Below are 25,124 nucleotides of genomic sequence, written 5' to 3'. Positions count from 1 at the left end.
AAACCAACCTCAAAACCTCCCTAATCAATGAAAAATGTGTTCAGAGTCACAGCATTAGAGTCAGACATTATAACAAATTCTAGATGTGTCATTTCAGAAATTTTAACCAAATAATGAAAATTTCAATGACAGGAAAATAAAATAATGCTCCAGTTGCAGCTACTGCATTTTCTGACTTTTAAAAATCCTTAAAAATGGCATTTGCAAAGCCTTTCATTATTTTATGATTAGAATTTTATCTCCACTGCCAGAGATTAGATTACTATCTTTTTCAGAGTGAGCTCCCTGCTGCCTCTTCACCCTGATGCCTGTTTTGAGCACACTCATCTCCATTGAGTTGATTACCTCTTGGGGGACTTTCTGCCTGGGCCCCTCACCTGCCACTAATCCCTGGAGGCCGAAGACTGCCTTGGCTACATCAGAGCTACCAGGCGCATGCCCTGTACATGGCACAGGATGGCTCTAACATCCAAACACTGATTCTTCCAGCCTCTTCATTACATTAAGAACCAATCACTGAGTTCCCATCCTGTTTTTTTTTTTTTTTTTTTTAGCATAAAGAGGAAGTGGGAGAGTTAGAAATTTAATAGGGTGTTTTATTTTTTTCTCTATTTCCGTCCTGATGTATCACAATCAGATAGAAAAGGTTACAGCTGTCAAAGTCTTAATAAGTAATCAGTAAATAAATAAATAAACTAGACAAAAAAGAAGGAGCCTTAAACCATTATTATTCGCCTGTTTTTTTTATTTGGAGCTAAATTAATTCAGTCTTTTGTTCAATTCTTTTGTCTTTCAGAGATAGCGGTATCTGTGTCTTCAGAGGACCAGGCTCTCCCTGTTTCTAAATCAAATGTCGGTCTTGATACAGCTGAGAAGACAGTTGGCAATTGGGAGATAGAAAGTGACGGAGGGAAGAAGTGGGAGGGAATGATGTCCGCCTATGGATCCATAGCACCACATGCAACGATTTCCCTTGGTGGTTCATCGATCTAGTAGGTTATACCTTCATTACAGTTGGTGTTTTCTGAATTAAAACACACAAAAAGGCAACCATTTACCCCTACCACACTGGCAGATTGATTAACAGATCTTTAAACCTTTACAGTATCCCCTTCATTGTTAAAATTAGTTATAGCCGAAGAGTTTAAAAAGCTAACATTGGGATGACTGTTCCTATTGAAAATTCCCCTGGCACATGCAACATAACTAAGCCAAGCAATTCTAACATTGTAGTTGAGTGTGTTAAGAAACAAAAGAAGCAGAGCTGAATATCTTTGTTCCTGCAAGAAAGCCCCTAATTGTGGCTACAATTTATTAAGTAGCAGAGGGCTCAACTATTAAAAATAAATAAATAAATAAATAAATAAATAAATAAATAAATAAATAGGTTCATAACAAAACCAAGCAGGGCTTTGTTGATTGGGAAGGCAAAGTTCCATCATGACTCAAACACCACCAGTTACCTGTACCAGCGGTCCACTACATAGTAAAATAACGCTTAAAATAGTAAAGCCATTTTTGCATATGACACTAGTTTCAGCCTAGAGCAGCAATTTTCAAGGCAGCAATCTTCTGTCTGGCTGCTTATCTCCAGTAGGATTAATGCTCAATACACAATGCTATTGTTCTGTCTGTGTTTGGCACCATTTATGCTGTTTTTGATTGTTTTAACACAGAAACAGGCTTATCGAAGTCAACCTTTCTATTAATTTGACGATGGCCACTGCTCCTGGAAAGTAGGGTTCAGTGAGACAAATAGTCTGCAAATTTTGAGGGCAGATTTTAAAATATTGGGGGGTTTCTATTCAATTTTTAAGACTTTATCATCTCAAGAGAGTAGGCTGCTTCTTCCAGAATGTTTCATGATGCTTGGACACTAAAAATGTAAAATAAATACTGTAATTAAGCCTCCTATACAGCTCCTAGACAAACTGCTGACTTCTCTTCCTATGCCTCCTTTAATTACTCTAGAAGAATCAAACTTAAAAATCCCAATGCTCTCAGGCTACAACTGGGTGCAGCTGGTTACTTCTAGCTTGGAGAAAGTGAGGGAAGTTAAATGTTCATGCCATTCATTCTTGATACAGTTGCCAGATTTAGTAAATAAAAACATATGATGTCTGGATAAATGTGAATTTTATAAAGAAGGAATAATTTTGTAGTATAAGTGTGTCCCATATAGATATTTGCTTGCACAATACTCCCATTCCTGTTCAAAGAAATATCTACATGGGATATACTTATACTTTAAAATTATTCCTTATTTATCTGAAATTGTAATTTAAGTGTGCATCCCATATCTTTCCTGGTAGCTATATCTCTTGCAAAATATAGAGCTTAAAATTGTAGGATTTGGGTGGATACATTATATCTCTGTCCCAAAGTGATATTCAACCATGTTTGAAAAAGTTTAGATTGGTGATTCTTAGTTACCCCAAATGTCAGTTCACTAGGTTTCTGCTATCTAGACTTCCCAAACAGCTTTGCTTCCAAGCTCCAAAACAGGCTGTCTAAGTCCTTGCTAAGCTGTTTTCTTTGCCTAAAGAACACTCTGCTCTTGGATAAATATCACCAAGTACATGAGGATATGAATTTGCATATCTGTGTGTATGCAGAAACCCAGCTCCCACATCTGACAATATCCAAATTGTGAAATCCACTTTCTACAGAAAGTTTTATTTTTGGATCAAATTTTAAAATACTTCTTAATTACAGACTCACGGGTTTAGCTAGCATAACTGAAAGTCACTAGAATCTTCTGGCAAGAGTAAGGCCACAATTATTCTAAAATAAAATATCAAAATTAAAGAACTCTGAAGTTTAATTTTGCAATAGAGAAGAAATCAATAACTAACCCTATTTTTTCCTGATAATAATAAAGCAGGTGTTTGATCAAAAGGATGCTTCCATAAAACTCCCAATTTCTGTTTAAAATAATATAATGACATGTATATCCTTTGGTGATATTTAATTAACCTAATTAATGTTCTTTTTCTTCTTCTAGTCCTGGACATTAATAACATTAATACTATAGTATTTGGAAGGACTAGAAGAGAAAAAGACCAATTAACTTCTTGGTTTAGATTATAGGCTAGTCTGACTAGGAGATGTGGAAGTCATTAGTGCTGCTGGCCAGTATGTCTATGTCATTCTTCCCTTTAGGGCACATTGTAAGATTTTACTTCCTAGTCCCTGGTATTATGGGGTTGTGGTTATGGGGGAAGCACATGACCAGCTCTGGCCAATGAGAATGAAAATACTGTGTGTTACTTTGGGCCTGGAGCTTCTAATGATTACTGCAGAATCCTCCAGAGTTCTTTTCTTTTTGAATCAGAAACCAGCAACATTCAAGGTTGTGAATGTTAGGTGAGCCTGGGTCCTTAGTTGACCACCACAAACCAACATTTCCTGGTAATCAATAATAGATATGTAACATGTACAAGAAATGCACTTTTGTTGGTTTAAACTACCAAGGTTGGGGTTATTGTTATTGCAGCAGAGCCCAACCGGGCCTAACTCAAGGGACATGCAATTATTGAGGTTTTAGTGTGTATCCACCAAAATGAGTCTATATAACAATCTATGCACTATTTTTAGCCTCTGGAACTTGCTAAATGTTTAAAGTTATAACATTATCACTTTTAATTCTCAACAGACTTTTAAGGTGATATAAATTATCTCCACTTTATAGACAGGAAAACTTATACTTAAAAAGCTAGGGAGTAGATGCTTGGAGTCATACAGAAAGTAAGTGGCTGACAAGGAATTTGAACCCATATCTATCTGGATTGATAGACCACTCTTTTCACCACCTCACTATACCTCCATTCAACTATTTAGCTCTGGAATTTATTAAACTTCTCCATAGTAGAGAGAGCAAGTTTGGAGCCTAATGGAGGTGAAGCAGGCACTAATAGGGATAAAGATATCCGATGGATGTTACTATTATTTCCAAGTGTTAGTAGGTCTTGACTACGGGCTGAATTTATATGGCTACATAATGTTAGACACTGTCTATGTAGGCGATTATGTAGGGAAGATTGGAAATTCTTTAAATCAGCATTTACTTATCTATGCAAAAGATGCAGAGGAAGAGGAAAATCGAAACAATTTTAAAAGCCATCATATGTGGAAGTCATCCGTATCTCTGTTAAATATTTCAGGCAGTGTATAAGTAGAGATCAGATCTTGCCATCCTCCATTGATTTTCAAAAGAAACAACACCATCAATACTTTCTGTCCTTTTTTTATGGAGAATTCTGTAACTTCATGATATTCCATTATGTAGAATATTAATTGGATAATGTGGCTCCAAGCATTACAATGTCAAAGTTTCAAATTTCCCATTGCTCGTAAATTTGTCTCAAAACAATTAGGTTGTTTTGAACACAAAATCCCTAGGAAGGACAATTGCTTTTTTTACCTTTTGAGATTTAATGCCTAGGCAAATAAGTCACATCACTTAATTTTAAGTTCCCTTTAGGTCAATATTTAAGATGAATATGTTTGTTTATCTCCAAAAAAAAAGGAATAAAGAGATACTACAGACATTCTAAGTTCCTTCCTAAAAATATCTTTCTTCATCAGCTTAATCACTTAAGAACAGGTTGGTTGGTAATTCAATGAGGAGTATCAGAGTCTCATACACCATAAGAAACTAATAAACCCAAATATTCACTCAGATGGCCTCACTTTCAAGGACCCCCGAATTTCTTAGAGCTCTATGCCCATAAATCCCAACCACTTTACTCTTGGTGGAATGAAGGGGAACTAGGAAAACAAACCCAGAGGACCACCTTTCTTGCTGACCAGTAACAAGTCTTCTGAAAAGCCCATACCTAAACAGGAATTGAAGCAAAACCTTTACAATGGAGCTGCAAAATCAGACTAGAGAAATAATGCAACACGAACTATTGTGTCAAAACAATTATCAAACTAAGACCAATTGTTAGAATCACAGTGACTTCATGCTCTTGACACATTGCAAGAAGTAAGCCCTCAAAGGCATATTCAGAACTTAAGTCTTCCTCTCACTGAAAAACAAGTGAAATTCTATTTGAAGTTTGTTTTAGCTTTCCAGTGCTCTCAATTTCAAAGTCATTCAGCTGTACTGATTTTCCTGCTTTCACTAGTTGCACTTGCTCAGTTCTTCAGTAATGTATTAAGAAAAATGGACATAAAATCGGTCTATAATTAAAAACAAAATCTTAGTTCTTTTGGGGGGGGGGGGGCGGGAATATGTCCTGGAATTAACTATTGTCTGTCTTCTAATTCAGAGTCAAGCAGTAAAAACAAAAACTATTCTTATATAAATAAGAACCTGCTAAAAACAGAAATATAGTTAACACTTTATAGTTAAGTTCCTGTGCCTAAAAAGTGTTTAAGGGGTTTTAATTTCAACAGAATGACAAAATTTATATTTCACATCAGACCTGGAGTCCACATCTACTAGAGCCAAGTGGAAGAACCCTATGATATACAGCAGACCAACCAGGTCTCCCCAAAGAACTGGATTAGCAGCATGATCACAGTATACAGCTAACTGCAAACACGCTCTCTATATAGCCTCCTCCTTTTTGTATTCTGCTAAAATAGCCACCAGAGGGGAGGACAGAAGGAAGATACATAGAGTGATGTCAATTGCTGGGAAATGAAGATGGTAAGACTCGATCTTACCAATGCTAATTCTAAACATCCTCTGGACAGTTATGAGGTCCGATATAAAAGACGGTTCTGTTAGTCAAGCCAATCATGCCCAAATCAGGTTGTTAGGAATTAATACTACAACACCTTTAATTTTTACAAAATATTACAACATATATAATCTCTTACCTTTTTTAAAACCAGGATATGTTATTTTAATCTGTAATGTCGATAAATGTGGATTTCTAAAATAAAATAGTAGGTTTACACCTTTTATTCTGTAATTAGAAAAGTGTGAATACAAGAAATTGACGTGAGACAAATAGTTTTGGAAAAAGGTAGAAATTGTACCTAGAGTAAGAAAGACTAATCTAGAATGGTGGTCACACACAGATAGAAAATATGTGTGCAGGGGGGGTCTCACAGCCAATCAACTTTAAAGTAATGAAGAATTACCAAATGTTTTAAAGCGGAGAGTGGAAACCTCCAGAGCTCACTGTTAATCATGAGATGTGATAAAGCACACATACATTTTTTAATGAGATATAATTGACATATATTATATTAGTTTCAAGTGTGCAATGTAATGATTCGATATGTGTATATATTACAAAATGATCATAAGAAGTCTAGTTACCATAATTTTAACATTTAGTTACAATTTTTTCCTTGCGATGAGAACTTTTAAGATCTACTCTCTTTCAAATATAAAATACAGTATAGTCACTATGCTGGACATTACAGCCCCAGGACTTATTTTATATCTGAAACTTTGTACGTTTTGCCCACCTTCACCCATTTTGCCCATCATCTATTGCATTCAATCAGTTCTCCTCCCAAGAAGACGTGCTGTCCAGTAACACATGCCACACAATAGCAAACCCTTATTGGATTCTCTTCGGTAAGGAATTTCTGCTTTGTACCAACTCAGAAGTCTTGTTTTAACTCCAAATTCATCATATCAATGAACTCCGGTATTAGCATCTATAAAACCTGACTTTTCAGGAGACAGGTCATTAAATGGTCCTAATCCAAGCCATTCTTTTACAAAGCTCATTGTTTAAAGAAGACAAGGACAAACACGCATTAAAGAAAACTAAAGAGGGTTCTGGTTCAAATAAACATATCCCTTATTCCAAATCTTTTAACTTCTTTGAGGACCTTCTTGCACTGCCTTCCTTGTTCCTGGGTTTCATTAGAACAGCAAATAAACCTAATGCCTTCCTCTTTTAAATCACTCACAGTGAATGCAAAACTGGAATCAGTCATCCATACGTACACACAAAACCTCTACTTATTCTGCTACTCTACTTATGGTTCCTTCTCAGAGATGTTGCCAAGACGAAGATTTTTTAGAAAAGTTGCTTTAAGTAAGACTTGAATCTTACCCTCCAGAAGTGAAATTTCTGTTTCTACCTTAAGGGTGATCAGAAAAATAAGAAAGATAGAAATTTACAAAGGTTACTATCTGGCCGCTTCTCACTTGCTTATACCCCAGTTTGGTTAGGATCAAACTGAAGATCCATTCTGGGGTTCTGAATACGAACTTTGTGACAAGAGAAGCCAGAAATTGTAATAGCTAAACTCTTATAATAGTTACCTTCGGCTTCAAAAAGGGTTGTTTTTAAGTTCATCAAGTTTGTGCCCAGAGGTCCTTCATGGGTGCTTTTCAGGTATGACAACCTCTTTAAAAAAAAAAAACAGAACTGTGTCTGGATGGCAAGAAGTGTCAGGCAGAATCTGTAGCAAAAGCTCAAGTTCCCCTAAATAAATCCAGATTCACAAACAGAAACACTATCATAGAGCATGGTAAACCTGCTAGTGGGACATTTACCCTGTGATCAAAATTCATAAAATAATTCTATCAACTTCTCAATATTTGTTCCAGTCCTTGTGGAGCTTTGCTCGATGCTATTACACAAAAACACTACAGTATTATCAATAATAACTGGGATTATTATCTAAAATGTTGACTCAACAATGGACTTAGTTCTTTCATTTGAATCTAACATCATCCAGGCCAGTGTTTTTCGATCAAGGATGCATACCAGACTTACCTCCGAAGTTTAATAAAATGCAGATGTCTATGAACTATACCAGACTTAATGAATCTCTTTCGTATTCTTAGCATATTCTTTTAGGATTATCATGTTATATCTCAAGATTTTTTTCATCTGTAATAATTGTATTTGTCCATTTTTGTAAAATCAGAAATAAATTCCCTGACTTCGTTAGAAATAGGCTTATGCCTAACACTTTAAGACATTTTAATTTGAAGGGAATTATTTTATTATCTTATTTTGCATGTTGCATTATATATTCTTATTATGAACTCTCGTCAGATTTTTCACATTTCAAAATTGTTAGTAGTAAGTTAAACACGACCGCTTTCAGTTTCTGTCATCTATACATGTTTGTTTTCCTCAGATACCTGCCTAAGGTTTCTACCATCAGTTTCAAGCCAGAATTTATATGGTCAACAAAGAAGAATCCTCTCAAGAGTCCCATGGTAAAATACCAGATACATTAAGCAACTAATGTTTCAAAGAACAAACTCTAGGCATAGGTGTCTGATGACACCAATGGGCTGAGTCCGGATTTACAGAACTTTAGTTCTGAAACATGGCTTCATGCTACTGTTAACCCGAGGTTAGGTGAAACAAGAATGAATTACACAGAACTGAATGAACTGATACGGGAAATATTACTGTGGTTTTTTGTTGGGAATGTTGTTTTAATACTTAACTTGCTGGTTTTATAAGAAAATCCTGTCTATAGCCATGCCACCCTGAACAAGCCTAATCCCATCTGATCTCAGAAGCTAAGCAGGGCCGGGCCTGGTTAGTACTTGGATAGGAGACCGACCACCTAGGAAAACCAGCTGCTGTCGGCGTAAAAAATAAAAAATAAGGGATTGTAAACTGACAAGATCCTTGCAATCTGTGAGGTCAACCAAGGGTTGCCTCGTCTAAAAATAAATAAATAAATAAATAAATAAATAAATAAATAAATAAAAATTTTGAAAAAAGAAAGTCTTTTCCACTTTGACTATCTGTAACACATATAATTTAGTAGATTCTTATTATATTAGTTCGTGGATTCTTGTTATAATTCATAAAACATGTACATTCTTGTTATAATTCATAATAAAATGTGTAGTGAAATAGTTTTATCTAAAAGTTGATAGAACTATTTCACTATATATTTTAGTATTTTCTGTGTTCTTGATCTCTAGCATCTGGTGCCTCACTGACTCGCTGACTGCAGAGAGATTGCCTCTCCAGGGCTGGCAATTCTTAGTGCTAGGAAACATAGCAAATGACTTGCCCAGGAGTCTACCCTTCATATGTAAACTAACTAGCTCAAAGCCCATACTCGGAACTGCCTTCCTTATCTGGCTCATACATTTCAGGAGGCAATATTCCTCTGTCCTAATCACCCCAGAATGAGGTACCAGACAACTAGAAACAATCCTGTACTTCAGAGTCCACTAAAATGATTCAAACTGGCCAATCCTGAGTCTGCTTGTTTTGCCAATGGAAATCACAATAAAAGCTTCTGTTCTTGCTTTCGCTGTCTCCTGGCTAACTCTGATGCTTCCTTGAGTGGCTCTGCATGGTATGGCATGCCCTCACTCCTCCTGAGAATTATAATTAGGTATCTTTTCACATAGCAGTCATCTTCTGATCTGTCAGCCTCACCACATTCGAATTGTAAGAAAACCTACATTTCAAAACCATTCTGTTTATGTAATCTAAAATTAACATTTTAAAAATGATATCTGAGTCTCACTGACCACCAGAGTTCAGAAACTCATACTGAATGCCCTTATTTTTCATGGCAATAAGGTTATTTGCATATATTCAATAATAATCTGTTTTCCTTTTTACCAAAGTAGAACTGGAAAAATCTGATATACAATGAAAGTCTTGCCTGAATGTCATATTGAAAATGGTGCTTATTGAAAAATGGTGCTCTATTTTTAGGAGCTAATGTGGTTTTACTTATGAAGCCAATGCCTGCAAAGTCCTTTTAGGATAACAGGCCTGCTATCTGGCTTACAGTGCACAATCTTACAGGTGATAAGGACCATCACTTTCAGGTAGCTAGAAACCTAAGGTTATTTTGCGGACCTCAAGAAGAAAGGAATTCACTCAGATGTATAGGTTTTCCAGGCAAAATAAGATGGAGAGTTTCTCGTACTTGGTTTCCTTTGCCTTGAGATAGTAAATAACAGAAGCGGTAAAAATCCAATCTGAGATTCCTTATGCAAGCTTCCAGAGAAAGAAGTTAATTTTGTAATTATTCAATACTATAGAGCTCTAGATTTTGCAAAGTATACTTAAGAAGACCTATGTGGCAAATTAGCTCTTGCTACCCCTATGCAAATAATCAGGCCAAACCTAATGAGACTAGCCTTTTATGCTCAAGAATAATCTCATTATGATCAAAAGGAGAAGGAAGGGGGCAGGAGGAGAATGTAAGGAAAACTTGTAAAAGACTTTAAAATTTAGTGGATGTCCTAGATACCAACACATATAGACCTCTCTTAGAAGTTTTGAGTCATTCAACAAATAATACTGAGTTACTACTGAGTGCTGGAGATTCAACGATAGACAAGAAAGACTGAATCACTGTCCTCAAGGAATTTACATCCTAGTGGAGCTAACATTCACTCGAATGACATTTATCTAGTATTAGCGACCAACATCACCACGTTTTAAGGAAGAGAAGAAAAATACTCTTATAAAATTCTCTCCAAGTAATACTTTATAAATAAGTAATTACTGTTTAGCAATACGATATATCACCAAAAGAAAAAAATTCCCAAGAAAAATCACCAATTTTATATAAAACTTAAACTGTGATTCCAAGTATTTATCTGAGAAATCCAAAACACTAATTTGAAAAGACATACATACCCCAACATTCATTGCACCTTTTTTTATAATAACCAAGATACGGAAGCAAACTAAGTATCTATCAATAGATGGACAAAGATGTGGTATATATATACAATGGAGTAATACTCAGTCATAAAGAAGAATGAAATCTTGCCATTTGTGACAACATGAATGGACATAGAGAGTATATGCTAAGTGAAATAAGCCAGAGAAAGAGAAATACCATATGATTTCATTTATATGTGGAATCTTTAAAAAGGTAAAAAACAAAAAAGAAGAAATTCATAAATACAGAGAACATTATAATGGTTGCCAGATGGGTGGGGAGTTAGGGGATGGGTGAAAAAATGAGAATAGATTAAGAAGGGCAAATTAGCAGTTATAAGAAATACAGTCATGAGAATTTTAAGTACAGCATAGGAAATATAGTCAACGATATTTTAATATCTACATATGGTGTCAGATGGGTACTAGGCTTATCAAAGTGATCACTTCATAAGTTATATAAATGTCTAATCATTATGTTGTACACCTGAAACTCATATAATATTATATGCTAACTGCAATTGAAAAATTAAAAATTTTAAGAAATAGAAGATCTCCAATAAAAAAAGGTTTGTGTGGTATAAGGAGGTAGGTAAATCACCAGACTCACAGTTGGAAGATCTGGGTTCTTCTTGTTAGAAACTCTGTGCTTTTATGGAAAAGACATTAGCTCAAGTTCTTCTAAATATGATTAAAGATGTAATTCCTCTGATGCTTAGTTTTTCCATTTGTACAAAAATATAATAATATTAACTCCATGGGATTGTGTTAAAACATGGTACATGCTTAGAATACATTAAATGATTAAATAATGTTGGTTGATTTTATTAAAAATATTATTTATAGATGTTTAATCTTGGTCAGTCCTCAACCAATGTTAATTATCTCTCCTCTCAAAAAATAGAAAGAATGAAATATGTTTCAAATTTTCCCCAAATATGGAAGACTTAATGTTATCAAAATTCTTTTAGTCATTAGAAGAAAAAAAAGTCTCTCATTATGTAGACAGAGATGTTAGGAATGAAATGGAAATTTTACCTGCAGTGCAGGATTCCAATGCTGTATTATCAACAAAGACTGTACAAGCATATCTCTCTCTTGAAATTACCTGTGTATAAGCAACAGGTTGAGAACTACATGCCCCATCAGTACCTATTACAAGTGATGACTGTGAAATTTCTACAAGGCCAAACTACAGAATGACAAGAAAGAGGGTACTGGTCATCCAAAAGGAGAGACGGCTGGTCATCCAAAGCCCACAACGTCACAGGCAACCCTTAGTAGGAGATTCAAGGTGAGGGCCTCCCTGAGATCAGTCAGACTCTGAAGGCAGCCTTTTGGGTACCTGTAACCTCTCCAGCATTACACTCCTAATTAAACAAGTGCTGAGTGCACTCAGTAAAAGGGAGGATCTCTAGCTGACCATAATTCAAACGCTATTTCACACCCACTTCTCTCTGCAACTCAACTTAGTTTAAGATAACCACAACACAGTGTAATAAATGCAGAAGGCATCTTCATTTCACTGCAAAATTAACTGACTAAATAAGAGATCATAATGCCAAGGAAGAAATGAGATAAAAATCACAAAGCAAATAAGAAAACAACAATGTCAAATAAACTGCCAAGCCAAAGGAAGGTCACCTCGCACCCATTTGCTAATAGAACTAAACTTAAAGTTATTATATAATTAACCTATTATACTTGGAGCCCCTCACATTATTTCCTTGGGTTAACAATTAAGTATTAACAAAAAAGCAAAGTTAACATTAATGGAGTATCTATGTTCTAAAAACTGTATGAGATGCATGACAAGCCTCCTAGTAAGCTTAAAGTGAGTTATCTTCATGTAATCTCTTTTGAAAGCATCAAATTATTTGAGAGGTTTTCAAGATCTAAAAAATATCACATTCTACAACTAGAAAAAGTTAAAAAAAATATGAAATGTAACTTTATTACCCAAATCAAGTTGGAAATATGCTCCATTCATTCATTTAAATGTTTATTGGCCTCAAACAACTAAACGCTACATGCACACACAAACATGCACATACACACTTCAGTGTTTCTTCGAGGCTGCTAAACTGCAGCGTAAGGAGAATGGTTCCGGGTAAACCTGGGACTTCTGATCGGCTGAGAAGACTCTCCAAGTATGGGGCAAGAATACATGCCCTGGATAAATTAGACAGAAAGCGATCCTCCTCCGCCCTTCCCCACAAAGAGCAGAGCAGCTTCTCTAAATCAACGTCAAAGTCCAGTGTTGAAGACTATCACTTTGAATGGGCACTACATTATTAGCCTGCCCAGCACACTGCACTATTAACCACGTGTTTCAGGCCAGAGGTACGCGCAAGGACAAGCCACCTTAATCGCCCGCCTACTGCAAAATAACTCGCCCAAACCGTCTGCCAGAACTGTGCCCTCGTCTGAGAAAGGTGCATCTCGGCAAAGGCTTGAGGAGTAAACCCAATACCTGACTTTCTCCGTGGCTCCTCCCATTCTCTGCTTTGAAGATGGACTTGGGCTTCCGGGACTTGAAGTTGCCCATGCTGGGTCGCAGCACTCCGTCCACCAGCACTGTCTGCTCTACATGCTGCGGCTCATGGGAGGACGCGGGCTCCTCTAGCGCAGCCCCGGCATCGGGGTAATTTTCTTTATTGTTTTCATCTCTATAACAGGAAAGACCCACTTTAGAAAGCAACACAAGAAGTAATAAACTGCTGCGGGAAAGAGGGGCTGGCGATACTGGTTGCTGCTCTATTTATATGGAACCTAGGAACATTTTTAGTGTCCACTTAGAGGGTTTCACAGGAACAAAAACTTTAAAAATGTGAATTTCACTCTTTAGATTACTCCACATTCCCTTCCGATCTTTGTTAATAAATACATACTTTTTGTAGTTGTAACTGTACATGCTGTCATATTTGTTTTTAATTTTTCTCTTCAAGATACTTTCACACATATCATATTTTTCTCTCACAATAATAATGTTAGATATTCAGGTTAGATACTCTCATCTCAACTCTACAGATTAAGCCTCTGAAGCTCAGAGATTAAATAAAGTGTCTAGTAGAAGGGATAATTCACCAGACCTGGAGTGGGCAGGTAGGTCTCCAGTCTCTCCTCATTTGTCCGTGGTTCAGGCATGGCGCTTCTTCCTCACTGACAAGTCTATAATCACCTCCCTACAACTTTCAGAGGCATTTAAAAGTTTACCAGGGTCTATTTTAATAAGATACATGCTACTCAGATAAAATACAAGACAAGGGCCAAATTTTACCCAACCAAGCCATCTGAACAACGTCCTTGATACAAAATCAAAGGTCCCACTGTCTGAGTTCTATCAGTGTGGAATCGTGGGAGATCCAATGGGCTAGTATTACCGTCATACATTCAGTGCTGGGATGGCACTTTTAATTCTCATTCACCAATCAAATTCAATAAAACACCACCCCATCATTTCAATTGCCTCAAAAATAGTGACATAATAACATTCTTAATTGAAGTCAGTTATCCTTCCTAAATCTAGTTGCATTTTATTTTCTTATTTTGCTAAGAACCCAGCAAATACCATGGACATAACCAAATGGGACATTCTCTTTATACGATCAATATCATCACCTTTAACCCACTGGCAATCATTTGGTACTAGATCAGTACCACTAATTAGTGCCACTTCTGCCAAGTGGTGCTTTTCTCTCTTGCCCCCTGACCAAAAGCACCTACAAAAGAGATTTTGGCAATTCCTCATGACTCAAGGACACAAAAAGCAAAGAGACAAGCATAGTTCCTATGAACACTGTTCAAAATGCCTTTACACACACACACACACACACACACACACACACACGAGAGAGAAAGAGAGAGAGAGAGAGAGAGAGAGAGATTAAAATCACTAAACTACTATAGGGAAGATGAGCTCCAGTTAGTCTCTGAGAAAAGACCAAAGCAAACATGTAAACATCAGGAATGGAGGTCTGAAACATGACCAGGGTGCAGGTGGGCAAGGTGTAGAAATATAACTATATAAACAATTAAACTTAAGCCTCAAGACAAACTTAGTTCTATCTAGTAAAAAAAAAAAATGCAAGAAGGGAAATGACCTTTCAATGTTAGTAAATGAAAAAAAACTGAATGCCAGTGACACTGGTTACTATTGTCCTTTAAAATCATTCACAACCAAAAAAAAAAAAATTTTAAGTCACTAATGGGTTTGGAAACCAACATCAAACCATCAGTTGGACCTATGCTAGTTCATTTGAAATGTATTTCTCCCTGAGGATGAACAGAATACGTGACCCTAAAATATGCTAGTATGGCATGTAGATTATTTTGAACTGAAGACAATCAAGACCCAACAGACGCAAGAAGAGCTTTTTACTTCCCCTTGTTTTACTCTACTCCATATCTTGACTGGTTTCTGCCTGAAAGAATATATACAGAGGACCTGTACCAGGAGAGAGATGACACCAAAAGTAACTTTTTATATCGGAAAGACTTATCTGCATAGTTTGGCAAACATTTGTTTACTAAACGTCTGCTCTTCTCATCTTCCTGGGATTTGTCTTCCTCCCCTTTGAGATCCCAGAACCCTACCCCCTTCTCTTTAGCTCTGAATAATGTTTATGGCTCAATAACCTGACTGCTAAAGAGTCCCATATCTTTGAGCTTCCCATATGTACATAATTAAATTTTTTTTTCCTGTTACCCTCTTATGTCAATTTAATTATTAGATTAGCCAAAGAACCTAGAAGGGAAGAAGGAAAAAGGTTTTCTGCCCTACATCTCACTAGACACAAATAATGCTCATCCATGCACTCTACGTACCTAAGTGAGAAACGAAAGAAAGAACAGCTACCTTTATAGTAACCTAACCCTCAGTCAACAAGGATTCTAGAACACTCAAGAATAAGAAAAAGAAAAGTGACTTTTCAAATCCAAAATGACTTTTTGGGTAGATTTCATTCCTAAAATAACATCTGAACTTTGTTTTTATACCATATTTTATATCATATTTTCAAGATGTCCAGAATTTATTAATGTTATCTCATTTTACCTCCTTGACTTGAAAAGCAAGGAAGATGGGGTGGAGGGGAAACAAAAAGCATCTTTCTCTCGTTACGCAAATATAAAATCTAAATACGAAAGTCATCTTTAGAAATATATTTCTAACCTATTACTGGCTCCTCAGACTCCACAAAACAGAAGAGTACAGGTAATGCAATTTATGCCAGTACTTATTGGAATTAATCATAACTGAGAAAAAGCATAGTGTTCTGAAAACAGGAGTTCAAAAGATCCTCCCACTTATTAGTTGCGTAGCCTGGGCCACACCACTTCACTTCTCTAACCCTCATCCATAAGAAGGATGTCATCTCTACCTTCCAGAGATAAAACAGTCTGTGAAATGCATACCATAGAAAGCTGGCTCAAGGCCACAACTCAATAAATGGGAGCTATTTTCACTCTCACCAGTACTTAGGCAAGTGGTTATCTGCAAAGAAAAAGAATGGGTTTCTTTTTAGTCTCCCCATACCTCCAGGATAAATTTCAAACTCCTTAGCAAGGTACACAAACCCTTTGAACTTGGGTCTTTATCTCTGAAGCTCCATTTCTTACCACTCCTGGCCTCATTGCTCTCAGGATTCCTATCATCCTGAACTGCTTGGTGTTCCTTCAACTTGAACAATTTTCTCTGCATCTATTGGCTTTCCAGTAAGTTGTTCCCTCGGTTTGGTGGTATCATTTTTTCTTGGCCTTAAATCCCCACCACCACACACACACACAAAAGATGTGCTATGTGTAATTTTCTTCAGGAATCTATCCCAGAAACATATCTGGGCTATTCAGTCTTTCTAAGTGAATCCTGTGTTTATCTACAGTAAAATAGCACTTAATTCACTGTAGCATCATTATCTATATTCTTGCCTATCTCCTCCAGTGGACTGAATTCCTGAAGCAGGGATTGGTTTCTTTATTACATATCCTGACTAGTTTCTGGCACATAAAATAGGCCATCAACAAATGCATGTTATCCAACAAGAGGACTTCAAAGTCAGACAGACCTGAGTCCAGATTCTGCCTCATAGTGGCTACGTTATTCTGGACAAGATATAATCCTTCTGACACAGGATGAGGAGGGAAACATTAGCCTCCTTTTGCTTGTTTATATTATATAATAAAATGTAGGGAAAAGTGCTCAAAACAAAGCAAATGCGGAAGAAATGTTTAGCAGTAAAGGTTCTTCCATTATACCATGAACATCTTGAAGGCCAAGACTACAAGATGTGAATAAATCTAGAATTATTTCCTTCCTTAGGATTTATGATGGGAGTATTGAGATGAGAGAATCAACATTTAATCCAATAGACATTTATTGAGCATTCCTCATATCAAAGGCACTGTCCTGGATGGTAACAGGTAGTATCTAAAAGTGAACAAGATAAAACTTTCTTCAAGAGCTGATAGTCCATTATAAGAAGTAAAACATGAAAACAAATTATTAGAATTCAAACAAGAGACTAAAGACATCAGGCCCCATTGGTTTCTGTCCTTCAAGCAATGGCGGGTCATACCTGAGACTGGAGCAATCAGTCTGATCTTCATGTAGAGAGACTATGTCTTCCTCACACCTGGAAAGAAGAAACAAAACCACATCAGATCCAACTGTCTGCTGCAGCAGAAGCACTAGTAGTCTATACCTATTTTAAGATTAGCAAAATAGACAAAAAAAATAGAATAATATTCACCACTCTCCCAAACCAGCTCCGATCCCCAATATGTCTACCAGGTAATGATACCAATGTTGTCATCTCATTATGAGCTTAAAAGCTCAGAACCAGAGGTAAGCTCCGTTTTCTCCACTGCTCTGCCTCACCTAAGCTAACAAGACCTTAGCAAGGACCTACTTGTTCACAGCACTTGAGGGAACACCTAACACCAAGATTGGTGGCTCAAAAGAGACTCCACTGTGTGCCCCTTGACATTTCCTCTGCCTCATGCAGTCCCAAACCACTCCCATCTGGCTTACTCTGTTGTCCCCTGGACTTCCTGACCCTCTTCTTTTTTTATAAAACTTCTGGGATAACCTTGTGAAAACTTCTCAGCTCTTCCGTATTGAAAAATCTATTGTGTTCCACATTGCCTAAGGGAATCTGGAGTAGAACCATTCCCTCACTCAAGTATGTAGGAGGAAATCTTTGTTCCTCTTCTCAGCCATCTCCTCACTCCACCTCACTCCACCATACTCAAGGCTGAAATGATTTCTTCATCCTTTACTTCCCAAGTCCAGTCTCACAACCTTTGTGAATCTTCTCAGCCAAATTCATGCACATGTCATGTTCCCACTTTAATCTTAATATATGAATATTTACTCTTCATTCTGAAGTTTCATTAACCAACTACATCTTGCCTTGAACTATTACGTAATTCCTTGGTACCTACGAGATCTTTTTAATTAGTTGTTAATTCCATGAGAAAAAATAACTGTAATTTCTTTTTCTATATACACCGTCAATAGTGCAACTCCAGAGTAGACACTTAATAAATGCTTGAATTGAGTAACAGACTCTGGCCTCTCAGCAAGTCTGGTCCCTGAAATAATCTAAAAGCATTTATTCAGCATTTATTCCCTTCCAGCTACTGCATTAGCCATTGGAGCTGTGCTTCTCAAACTCTTCAGGATTCAAGACTGAAAAGTTTGTTTTTTACTTCCAATCCAATGTGGATAGACACTTTTGTAAAAATGTCACAAGAGTATCAAATTCCTATAAACGTTAGCAAATGCTTACTCTCTATCTCTATATTTTTCTTGTCTCATACAAGTTACAAACAAGTTGGGAACCCACACTTTGAGTACCACTACTTCTTAAGGACACAAAGTTGAAAAAACCTGGACTCTGCTTGAAAGATTCACACTGTAATGAGTCGACAAAAATAAATACCTACATACATAAATATAACTATAATATAGATTTGTACTATATGAAATCATTTAAAAATTTTAAATATTCCTTACCGACAATGGTATATAATTTACCTACAGAACAAATTGATGAAAGTTTCATTCTTTTCCCTTATTATCATTTTTAAGTTATGGTTTTGTACTGAATTAAACAAAGGCCACTTACAGACTCTAACCCACTCTAAGTGCTAAAATATTTTGTTCCAGCCATTAAAATAAAAAGTCAATTGACTTAACAAAATGCTCTTCTCAACAAAATGAACTAAATTTTCTTGCTCTCTCATGTTTTTGACTGTCAGTAACCCACTCTGTCCATCTCGTGGGAAATAAGTTAAATTCATAAGTATTTCCTTTTCTCCTCTATTAGAGGCATTCACTTAATAAATCATATGAGGTTGTAATGTGAATAAAAATGTATCCCAATAAAAGTAACCTAGCTAAGTAGAAAAATCAATGAAGAACAGAAATCTAATTGTTGCTTCTAAAGAATTAGGGTTCAACCAAAGGTTCAACCCTAGAGCTCAACAATACCTATTGTTTGGAAATTTGGCAAGAACTTATTTTTATCACCCTCATATGATGTGTTAACCTTTCTTCTCAAAGTACAATTAGTTAAAAATGGAAACTCAGCACCAGAACATACAAAGTTGCAGATGCTTTCTGAAGTATGAGGTGGGACCTAATGAGCTGATGCAATTTTAAGATCTACTGAACACCTCCAGTTGCTACTCAAGGAAACACAATTCCTAGCTCACCGATATAACAATGAAATAGATCTCTCTCCACTGGCATACATGGCACATGCATATATGCTCATTTAGTTCAGTAGTGTTTTTATTTGCTTTGATGAAGACCATCAAGTTCTACTCATTAACATCTCCTTTCTGATTATTCTACTGTTTGCTTGTTTGTTTGCTCAGCAGCCCTGCAAATGTATAATACTGGCTCAATTATAAAACTAGGTTCCACAGTGGGAACCCATATTTAGGCATCCCCACTCCTGGAAGAAAATCAGGGCAGATCAAGTGCCCAAGTGGTCTTCAGCATGGCTCTCTCTTCTGCATTAGAACCCAATACAAGAATTTAAAGATCGATGTTTTTAATGATCTCCTTAAATATTCAAGCCTGGGCATCTTCTAGTACATCTTCTGGTTTTCAAACTGTAAGTTGTAATCTATTACTGGGTCTTGAAACCAGATAGCAGCAACCAGCGTTTTGTTGTTATTATTGTTAGAGAAACAGAATAGAACATGTCAATATAGTAAGATTTAAGTGTTATTTCACAAAACTTTCTTAAATAAATCATGTATATATGTGTGTACTAGATTGTAATATAAAATATTTTTCTTACCATTTTTCATTAATAGTAAAAAAATAAAAATGTGACTAGCACTCTATTAAATGACTTCCTAGAGGTTCTCATCAATTAGCTTCTAAGTCTCAGAGTTCTTAATTTGTGGTTGCCTAGACAATATGTGGATAATTTGTTCTTTCAATCATTTCTTTGTGAAATGCTTAGGGTTATTACCTTTTTTCTCTATTGAGACTTGTGCTCCCTCTGTCAACCAAGAAGAAGAAAAAGTACATGTACTTCACAGCTCATCTTCTCTCTCACTTTATCTCAATTAAGCCTCACAATGCTGTGAAATAGGACGTACCTTCACACAGAGGTCTAAGGAATTGTCCAGAGTTACAAGGTGTAAAGCAGTGAAGCCTGTGTCATTTCTGCTCCCCCACACTAAGCCCACCAAATAGTCTCTTCAGTCTACATTCCCGGAGGCTCACAAAAAAGAGAGAATAACTTGTTCGTTAAAATAATGGTGGAGAAAGAAGTGCCCATGAGGGGTTCTTCTGTTTGATCTCAAGTTGGTTATTAGATAAAATGTAGTTGTGCCAGGAAGAGGATTGTCATTCACCCTGTAGTACCATGTTCCCTGAAGGCAAACTTGCAGAGGTAAGAATATGAAATCCTGTAGGGTTTCTGAAAGTCGGTCCTCATGACCACTTGCATTAGCACTACCCGGAGTGCCTAGTTGAAACAGCAGGCTCTGGTCCCACATCCACCCTAGCCCCACTACATCAAGTCTCTGACGGTAGGGCCCAGGAATGTGAATTTTTAAACCAGATTGCCCTTCCCCACACATAACTAGTATGCTTCTAAAAAGTTTAATATTGACTGGTATGCTTCTAAAAAGTTTAACATTACCTGAATTTATAAAACCCAGACCGGCCTTGGGCTGACTCCAACACAATCACCCATTCTAGGTTCCCATTTGGGGATAAAGCCAGGGATATTAAATTTTTCACAAATCCCAATCTCCCTTCCCCAGTTGATATTAATGATCAGTTGGTTTAAAGAAGCATTGTTTGAGATGATAAAAAATTCAGTTAACTAAGTCAGAATTCATTGCTGGCCAGGCTTCATTTCAAATATCAAGTTAGCTAGACAACATAGGAAATGACCTTGAAAAAATAATAGATGAAAGAGTGATGCAGATACAGAAGGGAAGACCAAGGCCATTGTTATCTTGGAATATTAGGTAGAAAAAGAAATTAAATTGGTCCAGAGCTGCACAGGCCTGGGGAAAATGGAGAAGAGAATAAAATCTGTCCTTGAGTCTCTCCCAACTCTCCTTCCTTTTGACTCTTGTAAGACCTCCAGCAGGCCAAGTGGAACTCTATTAGGTTAAACTATCTATTAACACAATGCGTATTAAAGTATTAATGACAACTTGAATCCACTTCCCATGGGACGGACTTTTTAATTTCCATTTTAATAAGAGTCACCACCAGTGGCCTTAATCCAAAAGAAATTATCTCTAGGTATAATTTCAGGGACCAAATAAATGAGTGTAAGTAGGAAGAAGGAGGAGTTGGGTGGGGACAGAGAGAAGGGAAAGTTGTCTTGTATCCAAAATACAAAAGAAAACCAAGTGCCTGCTCTATGTATGCCAAGACCACGCCCCAACATTTACTGAGCACTTGCTACATCTATGTGTTAGAATAGTGTATCCTGGGACTTCTGGCTTTGGTGTCATGCCCAAACAACCAAAGAAAATGGTTTATATTAATGAGAGGAGGAAAGATGTTGTATTAGACAATGAGTAGTTTTAAATGACTCTAGTTTGTGCTGTTACACTTATGAAGCTTTGGGTATGTTTTAAATACGCTCCTTAGATTTTTAAATTAGCCAGATGGCATTCTAATTGTCACTCAGTGCTTTTTAAAATAAATCACTGTCACTTCTCTGAAAACAACAACAGAATCTTATGCAATCAGAACTCTTTGGGGAGTGGCCAAAGACAAGGTACCAGACTTTCCCCAGCATTTAACTATAAAATCTTTACCCTCCAAAAAATTGTCCATGTGACATCTGGAACTAGGTGTCTCCATTTTGAAGCTGTTGAGCTTTTGGCTGACTGGGGATTCGGCCACAAAGAAAGAGCTCAAGAGTATCAGGCCCAGAAAGCACTTGATGGTTTTAAGTGCAGCAAAGGGAGGAAGTACCTGTGCACCTGAACAAGGAAGTCCTGGCCTCATCTTTGGCCTGTATCCTTTGACAAGCATCTCTCCCCCTCTCTCAGGATTTTAGAAAAAGCAAAATTGCAGCACAATTAACAAGTAAGCTCATTAATGGGATGCGAGCCCCAACATGTATTTTACATTGCATCTTCTAAATAACATCAACCTTGGGTTGTTGTTTTTTTAAGTAACTCCACTTAAATGAGCCCAAAGCTCGACACAGAGAGTAGCATACCCAGAGAAACAAAAGAACGTGGGAAACAAGAAGGCCTCAGAAATCCTGTAGAATATTTTCCCTCTATCATAAGTTATCATGACAGTGGTAAGACTTGAAATTCACAAAATATCTATTCCCACATTTTTTTGCCTTTTAGGGAACTTAAGCATGTAGATCCCAAGTTATCGGGCTTTCTCTATTAAACTTGCAGCATTTTCTTAATGTAGTTGAATATAATACCTCATAAATGCCTTTTTCCTAAAAAACTGTTTACAATGACTTCTGCCAAAAGGTCCCAGAAGTAAACATCATGAGTTTGGCTAGAGAAAGACTGCTTAAAGGAAGTATAGACATTCCATACATATGTATACATATGTAAATTTTATTAAAATTACATGTAATAGCATAATATACTATCAATTTTTACCACACGTATAGTGTTAGGAAAATAGATTAAGAAAGAAATGACAAAATTTTAAACCCTTAAACTATAAATATCTAATGAAAAATACTGTGCCTGCTGGCCTTGAATAAAATATTAAACTTCATTCTGTGTTTAAATGGTGTTAGTTGCCCCAATCAACACTTTAATCATAGGACAAGATGACTCATTCCTCCTATAGCCAGATTGTTGAGGTCAGAAAACAAAAATGACAAAGGGCATGCAAGAAAAGTTTACTCTACTGAGTCTTAAAAAGCTCTAGACAAGAGGGGGTGAGGATAAGTTTAGCCTGTTTATCACATGCTGGAATCCAACTCAAGTCATTTTACATCCATCTCCTACTTGTTGTAAATGTATACAGCATACTCCACGAAAACTGACACCAATGTTGGCAAAATACAACAAAGCTTCCTTTATAACATGTCAAATAATTTTTTTAAAAAACGTCAAATAGATTTTTTAAAAATCTGAGCCCCAAGAACACATATCTCGGAGTATTGAGCTTTCCGCAAGCCATCGGCTTGTTTTAATATCTCTCCCACAGCTGCTAAAAGGCTGATTTCAACCTGTAAAGATTTCTGGGCCCATCAGTCAGCATGTCTCGCGCGGTCTTCCCAGCCGCAGATTACAGTAGACAATGCATCTAATACGAAGAGTGGCTGGGGACGGTAGAAGGTACCTTCATAATAGTTGCTTCCAGAGAAAGGCATGCAAGTCTTATTTTAATGGCAAGAAACACTTACTCTGTTACAGCGGTGCTGCTGAAGGAATTATCCTGAAGGCTGAAACAGAAACAAGAAAACATCAGCCAAGTCCGGCCGGGGAGCCGTCTCCCTGGTCGCTCTCGGGGAGTTAGAGCACACACACAAACATGGCATTGCAAGGCAAGTCTCAGGGCTCGCCCGGCACGCTCGCTCTACCTTGGGCTGCTGTCTGCACATGCTCGTAACGACACCCCCAGCAGGGGCCCAGCCGCACGGCAAACCACAAAGCCCGGCAGCCCGCGAGGCTGCGGGGACAGAGCGGGGAGGGGCGGGGCGCGCGACGGGGCCGGGACCCAGGGATCCCTGCAAGGAACACCTGGAGAGTTACCGCGCGACCCTAACCTTGCCAGCCCCGCGCCGCGTTTAATCCCGGCCTCCCGGTGCCAGCCACCCCCCGGGCTGGCAATAGGAAAGCCCAACAGTTTCTGCCCAGGTGCAGAAATCCCCGGAGGATTTGCTTTCTTCCAGACGTCTCCTACCAATTTTACAAAGCTACCCCCTCTAGGGATGGAAGCTCGCAAAGATTCATCCGTGGTTCACGAAACACCCGGGAGGGAGCGAGACGGGGGAGGGGACATAGCTGCCGTTTTCATTTTATTTTTCTGTTTGTGTGTTGTTTTAGATTGCCCAGGAAAAAAAGAAGAGACTCTGAAGGAGGGCTCGCTGCATCACACCCGATCTGTCTGCACTATTATTTCAGTCCTTAAGAGGAAGCGCCCAGCCCCGGACGACAGAGCTGTGAATGAGCCCACGCAGGGCGAGTGGAGGATTTATTGCTGGCATTAGCTGGTGACTGAGGGGGACCGTGCAAGAGGTGGGGCTTCCTAAGCCTGAGTTCTGCTCCCGAGCACCTTTACGAAGGACGGGAGATCAAATACACAAACGCTTGCTCTCTCCTTTAAATAAAGGCAGCCCGGTTGGGGGAAGGGAAGGCTGTCATCCCCCACTTGCTTCACCCTGGGGATATTTGTCCTGCCCTCTTTCCATTGTTCATTTCTCCTGCCAGCTTGACCTTGCTACAGAATGAAAGTCATCTGAAAGATTCTTCTTTTGAATTTTGAATTAAGAAGACCTTTCCTCTTTTAAATCTCTCCATTTCCAAAGGCAGCTGAGATGGTGGTTTTTAGTTCAAACTGTATAAGTGGATGAGTTAATTTATAACAAAAAACCCTCAAATTTTTATCTTTGGATAATTAGAAAAATTACCCAAAACTTGGCCATAAGGGCAAAAAGCATGACTTTTCAGTGTCACACTGAGAGACATTGTTTCAAAGGTCCACCCAAGAACTGTTTAATTATCTTGGAAAACAGAATTGTGTTTGATTTTGCTATTCATTATTGGTTAGATCCCAGACACTGGAGTTACATGTTCACTTGCGGTTTTTATCCAAACTGTAGGAAAGAAAAGGTAACCTCAACGTTGATGGGTTTATTGCCTCATACGAATTTAACCAATTTTGCATCTAACCTAACAATCTGACACTAACGTTCTCTCCAAATGCGTATAAATAATCAGATCCTCAAAATGCTCTTGGAAGCAAGAGCATTACCATCTTACAGCTTCCCTCATTAATTAGTGAATAGATAGATCTCTGATGTGTACATTTTAGGAGAATTTGTAGGA

At 37.5% G+C, this 25,124-nt stretch overlaps 1 protein-coding gene and 1 pseudogene across 6 annotated transcripts in view; one reads left to right on the top strand and one right to left on the bottom strand.

Annotated features, from left to right (window-relative positions):
* The window catches only part of FAM13C (family with sequence similarity 13 member C), a 118,703-nt gene extending 94,593 nt beyond the window's left edge, over window positions 1-24,110 (bottom strand). For 2 of the 6 annotated variants that reach the window (XM_016127622.2, XM_016127621.2), the window contains exons 1-3: window positions 23,480-23,648; window positions 17,168-17,224; window positions 13,066-13,261 (exon numbers count right to left, since the gene is read on the bottom strand). In XM_016127622.2, coding sequence (XP_015983108.2) covers window positions 13,066-13,261; window positions 17,168-17,224; window positions 23,480-23,541 — 315 coding nt within the window. In that variant the 5' untranslated portion in view covers window positions 23,542-23,648. The other 4 variants (XM_016127626.2, XM_036222550.1, XM_016127624.2 and 1 more) reach the window with 4 other exon arrangements.
* LOC118604233 lies at window positions 8,414-8,536 on the top strand (annotated as a pseudogene).
* Window positions 24,111-25,124: the final 1,014 nt, after the last annotated feature.

Source organism: Rousettus aegyptiacus, unplaced genomic scaffold (assembly GCF_014176215.1).
Source record: "Rousettus aegyptiacus isolate mRouAeg1 unplaced genomic scaffold, mRouAeg1.p scaffold_m13_p_6, whole genome shotgun sequence".
Classification (NCBI taxonomy): domain Eukaryota; kingdom Metazoa; phylum Chordata; class Mammalia; order Chiroptera; family Pteropodidae; genus Rousettus; species Rousettus aegyptiacus.
The sequence above is the reverse complement of the archived record's forward strand: the minus strand, read 5'-3'. Positions and strand labels throughout refer to the sequence as shown.